Here is an 18,112-nt window from a genome sequence, read left to right as displayed (position 1 = left end):
TCTCCGTCTATTTCTAGCTTAGTCACTGCCTTAACAATTGCTGATATAACTAGGTAATAGCTCACTTTCCCCAAAATGATATATAACTTAAACCTAGTCATCTAACCATGAGGTTTTTTTTTTTTCTCCTTGAAATGGAAAACACTAGCCTTATCTCCACATCTGTTTCCCTTGATTATGAGATCTTCCCTCATTGCTTTTGGTAAACCAGTATAGGTACTGATTTAAACTTTGTGATTTGGGCTAGTTTCAGTAGATTGCTGCCTGTTAATTGCTTCAGATTTTCTAAATTCTTTTGATTCCCTACGAGTTTGTGCACATGGAAGGGAAGTGGTGAGGTATGTTAGATTAAACCCACCCGGACCCTGTGGATGAAAACGTTTGCACGTGGCTCGCTTTCCCTTGGAATTGCAGCCTTAGCACTCCTGCGAAGCCCGGAGGGTGCGCGGCCAGTGGTCTGACCGGGGTCCCTCCTCCAGCTCCTCACACTCGAGGTCTCCTTCACGCTCCTTCTCTTTCTCCTTCCGGAAAGGACTCCGAGAAGCTAAGCGAAGGCGGGTTTCTATCCTCTCGGCTGCAGGCTCCGTGGTCCTCCACCCCACCCGCGGCGCCGCGGGACTGCCCAGGCGTCCTCCCGCCGCCGGGAGCGCTGTGGGCCGCAGCGGGCCTGGTCGCAGACGCGGTGGTGGCCGCCGTGCGCCTGAAGGGAGCTGCTGGCGGGGCCCAGGGAGTCTCCGCCCGAGACCGCGCCGCCGCCGCCATGGGTAAGGGGAGCAGGCCGAGAGGGACGCTGGGCCCTGCGTCCTGGGCTGAAGGCCGCGGCTGGACGAAGAGTGGTGGTAGTGGTGGGCACCCAGGCCTCCCGGTCGGGATCTGGGCCTGGGGCTGGGCTGGGGCAGCCGGGGACTCAGGGTCGCCCGGGGTCGCCATGGCAACGCGAGGCCGCCCCCAGTTCCCTCCTGCTTGAGCCCCTGTTCTGGGGTCTACTGACCCAGAGCTTTTGGTCCGACGGCTACCAGGGAGCCAGGACAGGGCCGGCCGGGGTGCAGCTCCCGGGTCGTGGGAACAGTCGGGGACGGGAGATGACTTTTCTGGTTTGGGGGTGGCGGAGGGCAGACGCGTCTCAGGTTCTGGCCTGGGTCCCCGACGCCGAGGGTGGGAGAGGTGTAGCGATGCCGCGCAGGACCTCGGGTGAGCCCTCCGCGAGGGTCCCGGGGGGCTCCCCGAGCCCTTTGGGCAGCCTTGCTGAGCGGAGGAAGGGAGGCAGGGAAAGGGCTCTAGGCTCGGGCAAGATGCGGGGACTGCGGGGGCCCTTGGTACGGTCTGGAGGCCGTGACCCGGCAGGACGCATCCGTGAGCCCGGGCGGGGTGCGGCCGAGCTGTAAACGCTCGTCTGCGAGGAAGCTGCTGTCACCTAGCAAGGACCTGCTTCGTAGCAGCTTCAGAGGCGCCCTTTGTCCGATTGTCGCACCGTACGTTACGGATTGTGATGGGCTCTGTTAAGAAACAGAGAATTGCCATAGATTATGAAACATCAAGTGGTTGCGACCCCGAAAAGAGAGGGCGTCATACGCTATCCAGATTTGAAGAAATGAAGTGTGGAGATTTCCCACCTGCTAGCTTGGTCATAGCAGGCATGGCAGTTTGCATTTGAGTTGCTTAGGATTCAGTGTCAGGCCTAGCCGTTTGAGATCAGAACTAGAAGACTACATCATTGGGAACCCTGGACTTGTGTTTAGTGAAGGAAAAACGGACACATGGTTTACTTGGACTTGTAAATTTGTCAGAGATTATGAAACGGTTTTCTCAGTGCTTCATTTTTCTGCACTTCATTTTGTCATCTGTGTTTGTGAGAATATTCCTGCCTCACACAACAGTGATGAGAGCATGGGGAAACATCTGAATTTCTAAGTAATCTGATAATAAAATTTGTGGGAAAGAAAAAAAAATTTTGTGACTTGAAAATATTAATTAAAATGAGTTTTTAAAAAGTGCATCTATTAACTTGGTATTCAACTGAATCATCTCTGTGAAAGGACAGGGAATTTTGATGTGAAACAGGACCCTGCCTTTATTTTCTCTGTGAAAATAAAGGAGTCATGCAGTATAGAACTACAGTTGGCAATGAAAAAAGAAAGAGGGATAAAATGAGTGAAAATTGAATGGCTTTTCCTGTATCCTCTTATATGTCAGTATGTTGTTATTTACCTGTCATGTTGGTTATGGATGATACTGGAATCTTAGAATTTTAACTACCTTTTCTTTTATTGCCAGTTTATTCTGAACATTTTTTTCCTTGGAATTTGCCCTTGAACGGTTCCTGCTATCCACCTTTTGCATGAGACCCTTAAACATGTTGTCTATTACTCCAAACTTATCTCTACAGAAAGTCATTTAAAAAAAAATTCATTCTCCCTGAAGAGGTACCACAAAAGTAAAATAAATACCAGAGATTAGCCAATTTATAGGATCTTGACAATAATTCATAAACTTTGGCTAGAGTGGGCACAGTAGTGTTCTGTGGTATATGTGTGAGAGACAAAAGGAAGTGAACTAGGGGTATAGGTTAATTAGGAAGACTAATTTGTCGACCAAGAAAAAACAAACCACTGTTGGTTTTATAGGGGAAGGAAAGTGTTTGTATATTTTTCAATGTTATGTCTTGCAAATGATGTTGGACTCCTTTCTTGTGCTTTCAGCTACAAAAGACCCCACAGCTGTAGAGAGAGCAAACTTGTTAAACATGGCTAAACTCAGTATCAAAGGACTCATTGAATCTGCTCTAAGCTTTGGCCGCACTTTGGATTCTGACTACCCCCCCTTGCAGCAGTTCTTTGTTGTTATGGAACATTGTCTGAAACACGGTCTTAAAGGTATCATGAGATTTTTAAAAATTAATTAACTTTAGAATTCCCCCCCACCTTCCATCTTAAACATCCTTGAAAATGTGATATTTTTTGAGGCCGTAATTACTGTTACTTTACATTTTTAAAATACTGGGTGGGTTGGTTTTGGGAGAAAATACCCTACTGCTTTATGTTTTCAAATGAGTGGTCTTAGAAAATGCTTAGTGTTTTGTAAAAAGCATATTTAATTTGAAAATTTTTCAACATAACTCCGAATTGGTTTTCATTTTCTAGGACATTTGTAGAGTTATTTTAAAAATGTTAAGCTTGGTGTTTCTGATTTGAGCTCTTATTACTACTAGTTTGAGCCCTGTTGAACAAATACATTAAAATAGTTGATTGTTAAAATATAAACCACCTTAGACATGGGAACATATCTAGAAAAATTGTCTCTGGATTGGGTTGTTGTAGAAATGTGAGTGCTCCCTGAAAATGATAATAGTGAATATTATATTTTATACAGTTCATATTGAATTTTGTACAAAATGTATTATGTTTAGGTATTTAAAATACATTATATAATAACTACTTATGATAACAGTCATTGGCAGTTTTGGTCTTGAATTTATATGATTAGCAGCTATGTAGGAGCCTATGTGTAAATAAGAGTTAGACACTAAGGGCCGGCCGAGTGGCGCGATGGTTAAGAACTCGCTTGGGATGCCAGAGGGCCCCGGTTCGGATCCCACATATGAGGGCCAGTGACACTGCCCTCTACAGCTAAGATGCTGAACAACAGCTCAACCTGGAGCTGGGCTGCCGTGAGTCACTGGCGACAGCGTAGGCTGCAGTCCCTGTGGCAGTGGGTTGCCATGGGCTACCGTGTGTAGCCAGCAGCCAGCGTGAGCGGCCCAGCAGCCGCAGTGAGCGGCCGGCCAGAAGCCGGCGACTGATCTGCCTCGCCAGGGAAGAGCGCAATGATGGTGCCAACTTGGGCCAGTGAAGCAGTGTCCTCCACAACTAGACTGAAGAACAAAACGACAGCAACTTGTCTGTTCCCCTTCCCCTAATTCCCCAGCACTGTTCCCATCCCCCCAATTACCCAATTAAAAAAAAAAAAAAGAGTTAGACACTAAGGTGATTTACAAAGCAAAAGAAGTTTGATTTCTTGTTGGTATACTAGGGGCCTGGGTAGGTTGGGAGGGTCTAGAAATTCTGACTATGGTGCATGAAAGTGGGGATAAATGTAAAAAGCAAAAGAGGAGATTTAGCTAAATATGGCTTTAATAAGTGTATGTCAAACTAAAAAGGAGCTTTGGTATTAGAATTTGAGAAACACTGTGTGATGTTAACATACTAATTTCTTGTTCTTTTTGTTTCTTTAAAAATACGTATTTATATTGAAATATAATTGACATATAACATTAATTTCAGGTGGACAACATAATGATTTGATATTTGTATATATTATGAAATGATCACAAGTCTAGTTAACATGCATCACCACACATACAGAATGTGCCAAAAAAATGTATGCACATTTTAAGAAAAGAAAACCCTGTATTAAAATTGCAATACTTAATATGTACCGATAACAAAAAGTGAATACAAGTTATGTGTATACATTTTTTTGTCACCCCCGTAGTTACAAGTTTTTTTTCCGCGTGATGAGAACTTTCAAGATTTGCTCTTAGCAACTTTCAAATACAATGCAGTATTATTTATTTATTTAAAAGTTCAAATATTTATTTTCCTCTTGCATCTTACGCTGATATACACTGAAGAGAAGATTAGAAGCCCCAGAAGTGGGGCAGTTTGGCAGCTAAAAGCAACTCATCAGGGACTATTCAGAAGGGTCTCCTATTAAAATGTAGCAACTTCTCATTATTGATGTGGTTATCCATATACACTTGTTATGTGTAATTATCATATACACTTCTACAGACACTGGAGGTCTAATTGTGGTAATTCTTGTATATAATACAGTATTATTAACTATAGTCATCATGTAGTACATTACACTCCCTGATTTATTTATTTTATAATGGGAAGTTTGTACCTTTTAACACCATCCATTTCATCCGCCTCTACCTTCTGCCTCTGATAACCACCAATCTCTTCTCTGTATCTGAGTTTTTGTTTTTCTATATTCCACTTTTTAATTAATACCTTAAGATAATTTTTAGGGAGAATGGATTTTGGACAGGAATCCACCACCCTCATAGAATGGAATGGCAGCATTTTGAGTAAACCTGCTTTCGCTCCCCCCCCCCCAAAACCTTAAGATAATTTTTAAAATTACATAAATAATAGAGAAATAAACTCTTTTTGTACATGAATCAAACAGCATAGAAGCACATAGAGCAAAAACATAGTTTTCCTTTATTCTCCTCCCTAAAGGGAATTCTTGTCATTCTTCTAGCTCTTTTCTGTTTTCTTTTTTACTCTAAATAGAATCATGCTATACATGTTATTTGGTGACTTCCTTCCTCCACCCCCCCTTAAAAACAAAAACAAAACAAAAACAAAAAAACTTGATGGTATAGTTTGGAGATCCTTCCATTTACAGTCTTTATCACACTTTTAATGGCTGTATAATATTTTATAGTATATGTATACCATAACTTTTTAACTACTCTCCTTTTAATGTACACCTAGGTTGTTTCCGATATTTTACTATTAAAATTGTACTGTAAGAACACCTTTGGGTATATATGTTTGTGCACAAGTGCTAGGATCTTTAGGAACCCTATGTATAGAATACTGGGTCAAAGGATACGGGCAGCTGGCATCAGTGAAGGCTTCACTGATTTATCGTACTACTTTGAATGTGAGTGTTTTGTTTCCCCACCTATTTGGCTACTCTTGATAATATCAATCTTTTTTGAAAATTTTCTTTTTTATATTTAAAGTATAGCAGTAACATCCATCTTTATTTCCCCCCCAACCTGCTAAAATGGAATTTGCCAAATGATGGCCAAAAGTGTTAAATTTTAAACTCTTCTGACTTTATTTTCCTTCACACAATATCATGAGGCATGCTCTAACAGTCTTAGGCTTATCTTGATGAATCATTATAAAGCTACTTTGGGCTGGTTGATTTTATCCCCCAAGGAAAAATTGCCTATCTTCGTGGTTGTCCTTGGGCTACGTATATGATAGGCACACTGGATCTGCAGTCTATAGAGCCAATAGGTCTTAAGAAGGAATAGATGGTGGTTTCATGGTTTTATATTACCCAAATCTCAGAATAAAAGGAAAAGTAAAGTCACAGTTTTTCATGTTTAAAAGTAAGACAACTTTTTATTTGTCCATGGTTTATTTAATAAACTCATAAAATTCAACCTTTTAGGACCTCCAGCCTTTTTATATTTGGTACTGGTAAAGAATGAGCTCAGTTTTTTACTGTAATTACATATTTCCATATTTCTGATATGGAAGCACGGCCTTATCATATTTCTGATAAGGAAAAATATCAGGAACCTGGTTAACAGGCTCTTGATCAACAGGGCTGTGTAGTGATAAAAGAAGAAAGGTCTCTGAATAATTGTATGTTGTTAGAAACGTTGAAACTAAATATTTAAAAGGAAGTTAATACAATTTTATATTGTATTAACAATTTTATATTGTACATAAATTTTATATTGTATGTTGAAGTTACATGCATTGTATTTTCTATTTTCAGTAAGAAAATCATTTTTGAGTTACAACAAAACTATTTGGGGCCCTTTGGAACTGGTGGAGAAGCTATACCCAGAAGCAGAGGAAATAGGAGCTAGTGTCCGGGATTTACCTGGTCTTAAGTAAGTTATCTTATGACTTGTTCATCCCTAACCACAGAAGTCTATTTACTGTTCCTTAAGAGTACCTCAACTGTAGTTTATTATCTACTCTCAGGCTTACGTAGCCTTCTTCCATTCTGTCCTAATAAAATTCCGTTCATTCTTTATGGATCAGCTCAAACTTCATTTCCTTTGTGAAGTTTTTCTTGGCCCTTCAGTAAGAATTAACTGCTTTTTCTTTTATACACTTATCACTATATTCATTCCTTTATTATATCACTTCAATTCTGAATTGTATTGCAGGAAATTGCAAGTCCCTTTAAGGTAAGATGTATCAATTTTGCATTTCTGTTTCCTGAGTGTTAAGCTGGTTTGTAGTAATAACAATTTGTTGGAGACTGATTTAAGCTAAATCCAGGCAAAGGCTTAGGAGATTTGAGTTCTCAGGTAAGCCATTAATATACATAGGACTTGGGCAAATTACTTTTTACTTGTGCAAATTTTAAATTTACTTGTGCAAATTACAATTACTTTGAGAATTGGGACTTGTAGTGTCACCTGTCTGTTTCACTAGACAAATGTATATGAAATGTCCTAATAGCTGAGTATTCTAGCTAATAACTCATGAGTGTTGAAAATTTTTTGCAGAGATAAAGTGGGTATAAAGTGTTGTTAAGGCTAAGGGCTTATGCACTTCAGGGTATGATTAAGATGTGAGAAGAGCTCCCTTTAGTTTATCTTAATTCTTGTGAATGAGATAACATTTTTATGCTTAGCATTTTCTATCAGATCATCAGTTTGTTTCTCTTAAACAGCTTTACAATATAGGGTTTGTATGTTGGTAGTGTTTTCTGGCCACTATCACAACACCCAGATGTTTGTAAGTTGTATTTAGTTGAGTTATAAAAGGAAATGGCTACTATTTATTGAGCACTGTATCAGGGTAATAAGATAATTGTTTTACTTGAATTATCTCATAGTGCTTAAATCAGCCTTATAGGGTAGAGGTTATTATAATAATTGTATAGCTGTGAAAAATAGGGGTCAGAGAAATTATAGTTAATAAGTGGCAGAACCAGGATTCAAACCCAGTTTTTTGAGTTATATAGAAAGTGATGTTACACTTGATGTTTCTTAAAATGGTAGATTAGGTGTAGTGATTTTTAGCAAAAACAGAGGAAAAAGGGAATTTCAACTCTCAGAAAGAGAAATATAAAATTTGTTTTCATTTTGTTAGTTTTTAAAAAGCCAAACTCTACAAATATAAAAAAACGTTTTCCGAAGAAAGGTATTCATTAAAATGCTAAGCCATAAGAAACTCATTAACTGTTAGAAGTGAAGATTGTTTCCTCCCACACTGCCTGCCAAAATGTTCCCTGTTTTAGAAAACGTCAAAGTGTAAATGATATCTTTCTCTTTAAAAAATCATACATATTCTGTAAAACTTGCTTTTATTTTTACTAAATGATAGAACTTGGGTAAGAGAGGTATGAGACTTAATTTTTTAATGACAATTGGATAAAATATTTTTTGTAAAAATATCCTCACTATTTAGAGAGTCATTTCTTCCAAGTCATAAAATGGTACCTAGGTGCAGATTTACCTTAGAGACTTAAATAGCTCCCAGGGATTGGTTTGCATGCTCAGAACAGCTAGCTTAAAACTACAGAAACGAAGAAAAAACATGATAAATTGCCTTTTTTCTCTATTAATGTGTACTTCAACAGATATAGAACGTATAGCCTATCATTTATGGGCCGGGGCTGTTTTCTTAACAGTTGGTTTTGCTTCTTAGGACACCCCTGGGTCGTGCAAGAGCATGGCTTCGATTAGCCCTCATGCAAAAAAAAATGGCTGATTACCTTCGTTGCTTAATTATTCAGAGGGAACTCTTGAGGTTAGTACCATTAAATCATGTTCATTTTCATTTTTTATTTCATTTATATCCTGTCTTCCAAAAAGAATTGAAGATGTAGTACAAAAGGATTCATAAAATACAATAAGATGGCATAAAATAAAAGGAAGAGCAAAATGAGTGAGAAAATCATGGTGGGGGCATAACATGGATCAGGAACTAGCCTGAAAAATAAATACCATAAGCTTTTTGTCAGCTGATATGGGGAAATTTATGTTATATTTCTTTTTTTTTTTAAAGATTTTATTGGGGAATTGGGGGATAGGAATAGCGCTGGGAATTGAGGGAAGGGGAACAGACAAGTTACTGTCCTTTTGTTCTTCAGTCTAGTTGTGGAGGACATTGCTTCACTGGCCCAAATTGGCACCATCGTTGCGCTCTTCCTGGGCGAGGCAGATCAGTCGCTGGCTTCTGGACAGCAGCTCAGGGCAGGCTGCTGGCCGCTCATGCTGGCTGCCGGCCACACACGGTAGCCCATGGCAACCCACTGCCGCAGTGGCTGCAGCCTACTCCCTCTGGGGCAACTCAAAGCAGCCCAGCTCCAGGTTGAGCTGCTGTTCAGCATCTTAGCTGTAGAGGGCAGTGTCACTGGGATCCGAACCGGGGCCCTTTGGTGTCCCAAGCCAGCTCTTAACCAACGTGCCACTCGGCTGGCCCTCAAGTATTAGTTTTTAAACTGTCCAATTTCTTTGAGAGGGCTCTTATTTGAAATCTTTTTTAATATAGATAGCCATAGGTAATTTTATTGATGGTTATTAAGAGCACTTGCAATGCACATATCAAATGCAACTGACTTGAACCTGGGTTTTGAAATGTTTCATATGTTCATTTTCCCACTAAGTTTTTATCCCAAGGGTCTTACTAAATCTGAGAACTGAAAAGTCAACTCTAATAAAAAGCATTGTAATTGGATCACCAACAGTCAGTGTGTCTTCTGAGAGTTACAAACATTCCAGACCTCAGTGATGCCTGTTTCTTTTGATCTTTCTTTGGTTCTGTTTTCTCTCATCAAAATTCCTTTTCCTCTTTTGTCTCCTTCAGTCCCTTTCTTTTATGTTTTCTGTAAAGATATTTAAATTTCAAAAATTTTAAGTTATTCACATATAGGAAGGCTAATTTGAAGATACATGACTTATATTGGTTCCATCTTTATAATAAGGCACTAAGATTTTAAATTTTAGCTTTTGAAATAAATTTGTGATTTAAGTTTTTTATTTTAATTTTTACAGTGAATTCTATGAGTATCATGCACTAATGATGGAAGAAGAAGGAGCAGTAATTGTTGGGCTGCTGGTTGGTCTGAATGTGATAGATGCTAATCTGTGTGTCAAGGGAGAAGATTTAGACTCACAAGTAAGTAAAAGTGATGTACTAAATGCAGAGTGTTTTCAGTTTGTACTGTTCCTCTTTGATCTAGATATTACTCTAAGTTGTAAACATTGCTGCTAACAGTAAAGAAAAATTAAGAATGAAATTGAGTTGCATATTAAAGGTACTTCTGATATTTCTCATCTTTAAATAAGAATAACTTTATTTAATTCAGGTTGGAGTGATTGATTTTTCCATGTATTTAAAGAATGAAGAAGATGTTGGAAATAAAGAAAGGTATGATTTTCATAAGTTATTTCACATGTTTATTTTTCTGTAGCTCTTTACAAATCAGTATGAGGTTCATCTATTTATAGAGTGGTTTTAGGGCCGGCCGAGTGGCTCAGTTGGTTAAGAGCTCACTCAAGAGTTTGAGCTCTGAGCAACAGCGGTTCGATTCCCAGCCCAAGCTGAGCAGCCGCTGAGCTGCCAACAGGTGGCAGGATGGCTCAGCTTATAAAAAAAAAACAAAAAAAAATAACATATTTATAGAGTGGTTTTTATTTCATTTATTTATTAGTTCCTGCTTTCTTTAGTTTTCACATCCATTTACCAGTTTTACAAAGCAAAAGACCACTTAGAAGAAGGAGTCTTTCATATGAAGTATGACTTGGGTCGTTTCTGCAGTTCCTGAGACCCATTTTACTTTATTTATTTATTTTAAAAGATTTTATTGGGGAATTGGGAGAGCAGAACAGTGTTGGGGAATTGGGGAAGGGGAACAGTCAAGTTGTTCTTCTCCAGTCTTAGTTGTGGAGGGTGCAGGTAGCTCAGCTCCAAGCCCAGTCTCCATCAGGCCGCCTGTCAGCAGCTCGTGGCCTCTCATCTCAAGGTGCCGTGTTCAATTTTAGTTGTGGGTGGGCGTAGTCCACCATCCCATGCGGGAGTTGCACTGGCAACCTTGTTGTTAAGAGCACGTGCCCTCACCAGCTGAGCCATCCTGCCACCTGTGGGCAGCTCAGCTTGGGTGCAGCTCACTGGCCCATGTGGAAATTGAACTGGTGACCCTGTTGCTCAGAGCTCGCACTCTTTAAACAACTGAGCCACTCAGTAGGCCCCCTGAGACCCATTTTAATAGTTAGCTGTGTTTTGTCATAAAAGGGATGAAAACTTATTATTCACAAGCTTACATATGATGGCTTATTTCAAGATCTAATTGTGTTTGAATTTAAAATATACTTATTCCAACTACTAAAAAGAAAGGATTATGTAATGTGATACAGGTGCTAATTATCATTAGAATGGCAGTCATGTCACAATATATAAATGTGTCAACATGTTGTATGCCTTAAATTTACACAATGTTATATGTCAAATATGAACCAATAAAAATATAATGTCATAAATCAATAAAAAAAATCATACTGTTCCAAAAAAATTTAAATATACTAATGATACTAGTAAGTCTGATATTAGCAAGTAATTTGCTTAATAAAGGTTATAGTTATTCAGTACACAGGTTACTTCTACATGATTTTATATATATATACATATATATATATTTTTTAAGATATTGGGGAATTCGGGGAGGGGAACAGCGTTGGGGAATCAGGGGAAGGGGAACAGACAAGTTGCTGTCCTTTTGTTCTTCAGTCTAGTTGTGGAGGACGTTGCTTCACTGGCCCATGTTGGTATTATCATTGCACTCTTCCCAAGTGAGGCAGATTGGTCGCCGGCCTCTGGACGGCCACTCACAGTGGCTCTTGGCAGCTTACACTGGCTGCCAGCTGCTCACGCTGGCTGCCAGCCACTCACTGTAGCTTATGGCAGCCCACTGCAGCAGGGGCTGCAGCCTACGCCATCACCGGCAACTCACGGCAGCCCAGTTCCAGGTTGAGCTGTTGTTCACCATCTTAGCTGTAGAGGGCAGTGTCACTGGCCCCCATGTGGGATCCAAACCGGGGCCCTGCTGCTCAGAGCTGGTGTCCCAAGGTAGCTCTTAACCAACATGCCACTCGGCCGGCCATATATATATACATATATATATATATTTTTTTAATTTTTATTGGGGAACAGCCATAGTCATTGGTTACACATTTTCATGCTACAATGGCATAGTTGACTCTTTTAGGGAGGGTGCAGCTCACAGTGGCCCATGTGGGGATCAAACCGGCAACCTTGGTTTTATCAGCATGATGTTCTAACCAACTGAGCTAACCGGTTACCCCCCTACATGATTATATTCTTGTATTTTATTTTAAAGGCAAGATAATATTGTTTTACCATCATGTTTTTATAACAATTTTAGATGATTTAGACATTATTTCTGGCACCCAATAAATACCTTTTTAACTAGCACAAAACTACTTTTCTCCCCTCTAGGAATGTTCAAATTGCTGCCATATTAGACCAGAAGAATTATGTTGAAGAGTTAAATAGACAACTGAAGTAAGTGTTATGGATAGTTGAATACTTAATGCATTTATGACTGTTGTCTTAGGGTTTCCCTCTTCAGGTCAGCTTAACTCTGTTCCTTTTATACATTTTTTAGGAGGGGTCGAGGGGATAGAGAAAGTGGAGATTAAGAATACAGAGAATTATTGGAGATAATTCATTTTTAATAGAAAATGAGAGTCAGATTTTTAAATAGAATCTTCAGATAATTTAAAAATAGAATTTTAAACTTATTCCTGTGCCCTTGAGAAAAAAGACTAGATAGGGTGGAAGTTTATATCATTTAATGGTTCAAAAATTCATTTTTCTTACTTCAAAGGGCTTCATGTGTAAATGTGGCTGTCATCTTCCATGGTGGAAGTTTTCTCCTTACAGTGTCACCTGGTCATGGGAGCTGTTAGTAAATACTCTGGGAAGAATTTCTGAGATCTGTTTATAAAATAGTATAGTGCAGTTCTAATAGAAGTAAAACGTGAACCACATAGATAATTTAAAATTTCTATTAAACCACATTTAAAAAGGTAAAGAAAAAGATGAAATTAATTAAAAATACATTTTATTTAACCCAGTATACCCAAAATATTATCATTTCAACATGTAATTGATATAAAATTATTAATGAGATATTTTATTTTAAGTTTTTGGTATTATCTTTAGAATCCAATGTGTATTTTATACTGATAGCACATTTCAGTTTGGATTAGTCACATTGTAAGCCCTTATTAGTGGTGACATGTAGCTTATGGCTACCATACATACTATATAACACAGATATAGTGAGTAATATTTGCCACATAGTTAGAGATGGACTGTTCTTATTAAAATGATTATTAAAAATGAGTATCTCCGGGCAATGGGCTTATGAATAATTTTTATTCTTTGTACTCTTCTGTATTTTCTGAATTTCACTCAATAAACATGTATGTAACAGTCAAAATACAATTAAACATTTTCCCATTTTAGAAAAACAAACTAATAAGTAACTGGCTTTCCTTCTGAAGTTGGAGACATAGGAAAGATCTTGTATCAGTGTCTTTTTTTTTAAATCATGAAGTTTTAATAGAAATACAATCTCAGAAATATAAATTACAAAACACACATATATATCCTATGATATCTGCTAAGTGCAACCTTGTATGCCCATTTATTTACTTTTAAACTTTTATTCACTTTTTGGGAGCAGTAAAATATTCCCATGATTGGAACTTCAAAACGAACATTAAGTGAAAAACCTCCCTCTTCCCTGATCTCCAACCATCTGGTTTTCCTCTTGGAGCGGAATTGATATACTAGGTTCTGATGTATGCCTCCACAGATACTTTATGCAAATAAGCAAGAATATGCATATATTTTCTTATATTTCTCACTTTCCCCAGTTCTTTACACATAAGGTAGCATACTTTTTACACTATTCTGTACTTTACTGTTTTTATTCAACAGTTTATCTTAGAGTCTATTCTATTCAAAATAGCTTTCTCATTCCCTTTTAAGTTTTGTGTGTTAATCACTTATAGCAATACTAGTACCTTAGTTTTCTACATTTTATAAAAATGTTTCATTGTTTTTTAAATTAGAAAATAGTTATTGTACATTTAGAATATTTTGAAAGTATAGAACACAGATATAGAAAAAATAGAACTTACCTATTATCTCTCCCTCACTCAGAAAAAAAACCACTATTGAGAGTTTATTTTCAAAAGTGCTGTTTTGATTATTATTTTCTTGATTCTTACATAAAGGTAGGGCAAATATTATTGTCTGATTTTATACATAAGGAAACTGAAGCTCAGAAAGGTTTTACAGCTTTCAAGGTTAAAAAGTAGAAAAGCAGGGACCATAACCTTGGTCTTCTATCTCCTAGTCCTGTACTTACTTATTATATCTCGTCATCAGTATACTGTGGAGCTATTTCTGAAAAATTCAAGCTGTTTACCTAAGAATAAATATATTTAAAAGTGATTTACTATGAATGGAACAATATTTTTCTTGTTTCACCAGTTAAACTGAAATGTCAGTAGTTGTTTCTGAGGCTGGTGTAAAATTTGTTGAATCTATTATGGATTTTACTGTAATGTATACAGCATATTATATTTTATTAGAGAAAGTTTGAGATGGTAAAATGAAGCAGGCCTTGAAAATCAGACTCTATAAAATGTACAATAATGTACATTTTAAACAAAAATGCAAGAAACAAGTGTGCTTATGTGGTTTAACCAGACTTTTGACTATATCATTGAAAGATGGGTTGTTTGCTTAGCTGCAAGCTGACTGGGTACCTCATGCTGGGTATCTCATATTCACATTTCTCAAACATGGGTGACTTTGAAGGTCTTTAAGGTATGGAAGTGGAGAGGGGTAACAGAATGGGGCTTCTGTTGAAGAACACTGTTTATAAGCTTCATTAAACCACGTAATTATAAAGTGGACATTTAAAGCTCATCCTTTAAAACATAATTTGAAGTTTAGTTTTGACATTATTTAGTAACTTTTCTGTGGAATTTCTATTTCCAAATATTGTAAGTTAAATGTAAGAAGGACCCTAAGAGGACAACAAAAAATGAGCCGCATTAAATGAAATTTTAATAGAAATATTAATTCTTTTGTTACAGTCTTTAATGCTCTCCTATCCAAATCAAGTTATTCAACTTAATGAAATTTCCCACACTCAAAAATTCAGACAGGGCAGTTGGTGCATGTCAGTCAACATAATAAGTCCAGGATAACATATTCTTTTTCTTGCCTTTGTGAATTTGTGTAATTTTGAATGAGTTTTTTCTTTATTAATTTCAGCAGCACAGTCAGCAGTCTCCATTCAAGAGTTGACTCATTAGAAAAGTCAAATACTAAGCTGATTGAAGAGGTATTGTCACCCAGCCATGGATAATTGTCTTTCACTGACTTAGTATTTGTGATCCTTTTTCATTTTCATTATTAATGCATTTAGCATACTCATACATACACACATTTTCATCATTATGATGGAATACTTGTAATATAGTTGTAATTGAGAAGTTCAAGAGAAACCACATATTCTCAGGTACATTCTCAGGTGAATTTGAATTGTTTCAAATTATTCATCTTCTAGAAATGAGCCTAAAGATGAAACTCATACAAACTCTTCTATAATGATTCTCATTTTTATATCTAGATGATCTGTATTTAGAGAGTGGAGTCACCTGTAGTTAGAAATTCTGTTAAAATAATCTGTCCCTCTTTTCCCACTATTCAGATTGCTTTTCTTTTCTTTTATTTTAAAGATTATATTGGGGAATCAGGGAAGGGGAACAGACAAGTTGCTGTCCTTTTGTTCTTCTGTCTAGTTGTGGAGGATGTCGCTTCACTGGCCCATGTTGGTATTATCATTGCGCTCTTCCTGAGTGAGGCAGTTGCTCGCCGGCCATTGGACGGCCGCTCACGGCGGCTCACGGGAGCTCACGCTGTCTGCCAGCCTCTCACGTGGGGCTGCCGGCCACTCACGGCAGCTTACGGCAGCCCACTGCAGCCCCACTGCAGCCTATGCCATAGCCGGTGACTCACGGCAGCCCAACTCCAGGTTGAGCTGTTGTTCACCATCTTAGCTGTAAAGGGCGCAGCGTCACTGGCCCTCATGTGGGATCCAAACTGGCAGCCTGGCTGCTCAGAGCTCACGCTCCCAAGCCAACTCTTAACCAACTAAGCCATTCGGCCAGCCCTTCAGCCCTATTTTTAATATTATTTGTAAAGTTGCTTTTTAGATAATTTTTTTTTTTTAAATCTGTCAAACCACAGAGTTATTGCTTTCTATTTTCAGAATTACTTAAGGTAGAGGATGAAATTTATTAGTGCAATGAAGCCTATTTTTCATGTTGATTAAAATTTTTATTTCTTTAAAAATCCTTATTTCCTAACTTTTTAAAACCAGGGAACACATGATTGTTTGCATGACTACATCTTCATTTTGACAGTTTGGGATCGTTGATAGTTTGATAGATTGGGACCATTAGAGAGAGCTGCTCATTGGTTTGTGCCTCTTCTTGGCCTTAGGCACACTGTGAAGTTCAAGTTGTATTCTCGGCAGTGTTCAGAAATTTATTTGCAACCAACATTGGGCAGTGGTCCCAGCTTTCCTTTCCTAGGATACTTCTTTTCAATTCTGGGCCTCAGAGCCAAGTCGTCTAGTCATTCATGTTTAACACTGATGATGGGAGCTGTCTCATGTTTGTGATGGTCACTCAGTGTGTCCAGGCTTCACAGGGTGTCCTGTTTGGTTATCATGAATGTCTCTATTACATTTTCATTGATAGCACAACCTTTTTTCCTATCTTTACACAAGTCTTTACAGTCTTATTGTTTAATACACAGTTGTTTATATGTTTACTCAGGCACTTTGTATTCAGGACATATTGTAAATCAGATAAGCATGTTTCAACTAACAAAAAGAAGTAGTAGAAATCAGTATAGTTTCTTTAGTTGGTATCTTGGGATAACAGGAACACATTTTTCTTATGAAAGTCTGTAGATGTGAGAGATTTTACTAGTTTTAGGATTTTATTTTCTATTGTTTATTGCCATGAATGTTTAAAATCTTTTTTCTTTCCCGTTTCATAATTTTTAGTTAGCAATAGCAAAGAATAATATCATTAAACTCCAAGAAGAAAATCATCAATTACGAAATGAAAATAAATTGATTTTAATGAAAACACAGCAGCACCTAGAGGTAAGTATACACTGATTACAAACAGACAGGCTTGTATCAGAAATTGTTACTTTTTGGGACTCTTGCGTAGACTGGGTATTTCTGTGCTGTATTAATAGTAGATATTACAGACTAATAAGTTTTATGTTTTCTTCCTAGGTTACCAAAGTGGATGTGGATGCTGAGCTTCAAACATATAAGCATTCTCGGCAGGAGCTAGATGAAATGTACAATGAAGCCAGAAGGCAGCTTCGAGATGAATCTCAGTTACGACAGGTAGGTTGCATTAAAGTTACATTAGTGAAAATCGTCATCTTCATCATTATCATCATCATCTGCCCCTAAGCAAGTACTACTTAAAATCTCAGCCTTACCTTCCTTGGTGTGGGGTAGCAATATCACTCCCTTAATCCCCTCAAATTTTTTAAGCTCCCATTTGGATCAGTGTTTTGGTTTTTTTTTTAAGATTTTATTAGGGAATTGGGGAGGGGAACAGCGTTGGGGAATCAGGGAAGGGGAGCAGACAAGTTGCTGTCCTTTTGTTCTTCAGTCTAGTTGTGGAGGACGTTGCTTCACTGACCCATGTTGGTATTATGATTGTTGCGCTCTTCCCGGCTGAGGCAGATCAGTTGCTGGCCATTGGATGGCCGCTCATGGCAGCTTTCACCTGCTGCTGGCCACTCACGCTGGCTGCTGGCTGCTGGCCGCTGGCCACTGGCCACTCACAGTAGCTTACGGCAGCCCACTGCAGACCCACTGCAGCCTACACTGTCGCCGGCGACTCAACGGCAGCCCGCTCCAGGTTGAGCTGTTGTTCACCATCTTAGCTGTAGAGGGCAGTGTCACTGGCCCTCATATGTGGGATCCGAACCCTGGGCCTGCTGCTCAGAGCTGGCCAGCTCTTAAGCAACGTGCCACTTGGCCGGCCCCTAGATCAGTGTTTTTTTAAACAGTGTTTTTAAATTGTTATAATCTGTGTTTGTGAAATGAATGGATTGTGACCAGCATTACAAAAAATGAAATAGAATAGAGTGATGTATTCAAATATTAGTAGAATCATATTTAATATGAGCTTTATTTTTTTTAAGGTTTTTTTATTTTTTTGTTGGGGAATTGGGGGAAGGGGAACAGA

At 38.4% G+C, this 18,112-nt stretch overlaps 1 protein-coding gene across 9 annotated transcripts in view; it reads left to right on the top strand.

Annotated features, from left to right (window-relative positions):
* The first annotated feature begins 641 nt into the window (after window positions 1-641).
* RUFY2 (RUN and FYVE domain containing 2) overlaps window positions 642-18,112 on the top strand; it is a 38,194-nt gene continuing 20,723 nt past the window's right edge. Inside the window, exons 1-10 of one of the 9 annotated variants that reach the window (XM_019624869.1) lie at window positions 643-764; window positions 2,700-2,873; window positions 6,532-6,649; window positions 8,424-8,525; window positions 9,773-9,896; window positions 10,087-10,148; window positions 12,234-12,299; window positions 15,096-15,165; window positions 16,900-17,001; window positions 17,140-17,256. In XM_019624869.1, the coding sequence (XP_019480414.1) occupies window positions 761-764; window positions 2,700-2,873; window positions 6,532-6,649; window positions 8,424-8,525; window positions 9,773-9,896; window positions 10,087-10,148; window positions 12,234-12,299; window positions 15,096-15,165; window positions 16,900-17,001; window positions 17,140-17,256 (939 nt within the window). In that variant the 5' untranslated portion in view covers window positions 643-760. The other 8 variants (XM_019624831.1, XM_019624821.1, XM_019624840.1 and 5 more) reach the window with 8 other exon arrangements.

Source organism: Hipposideros armiger, unplaced genomic scaffold (assembly GCF_001890085.2).
Source record: "Hipposideros armiger isolate ML-2016 unplaced genomic scaffold, ASM189008v1 scaffold_15, whole genome shotgun sequence".
Taxonomy (NCBI): Eukaryota; Metazoa; Chordata; class Mammalia; order Chiroptera; family Hipposideridae; genus Hipposideros; species Hipposideros armiger.
Note: the sequence above shows the minus strand (reverse complement) of the source record. Positions and strands in the feature narration are given on the sequence as shown.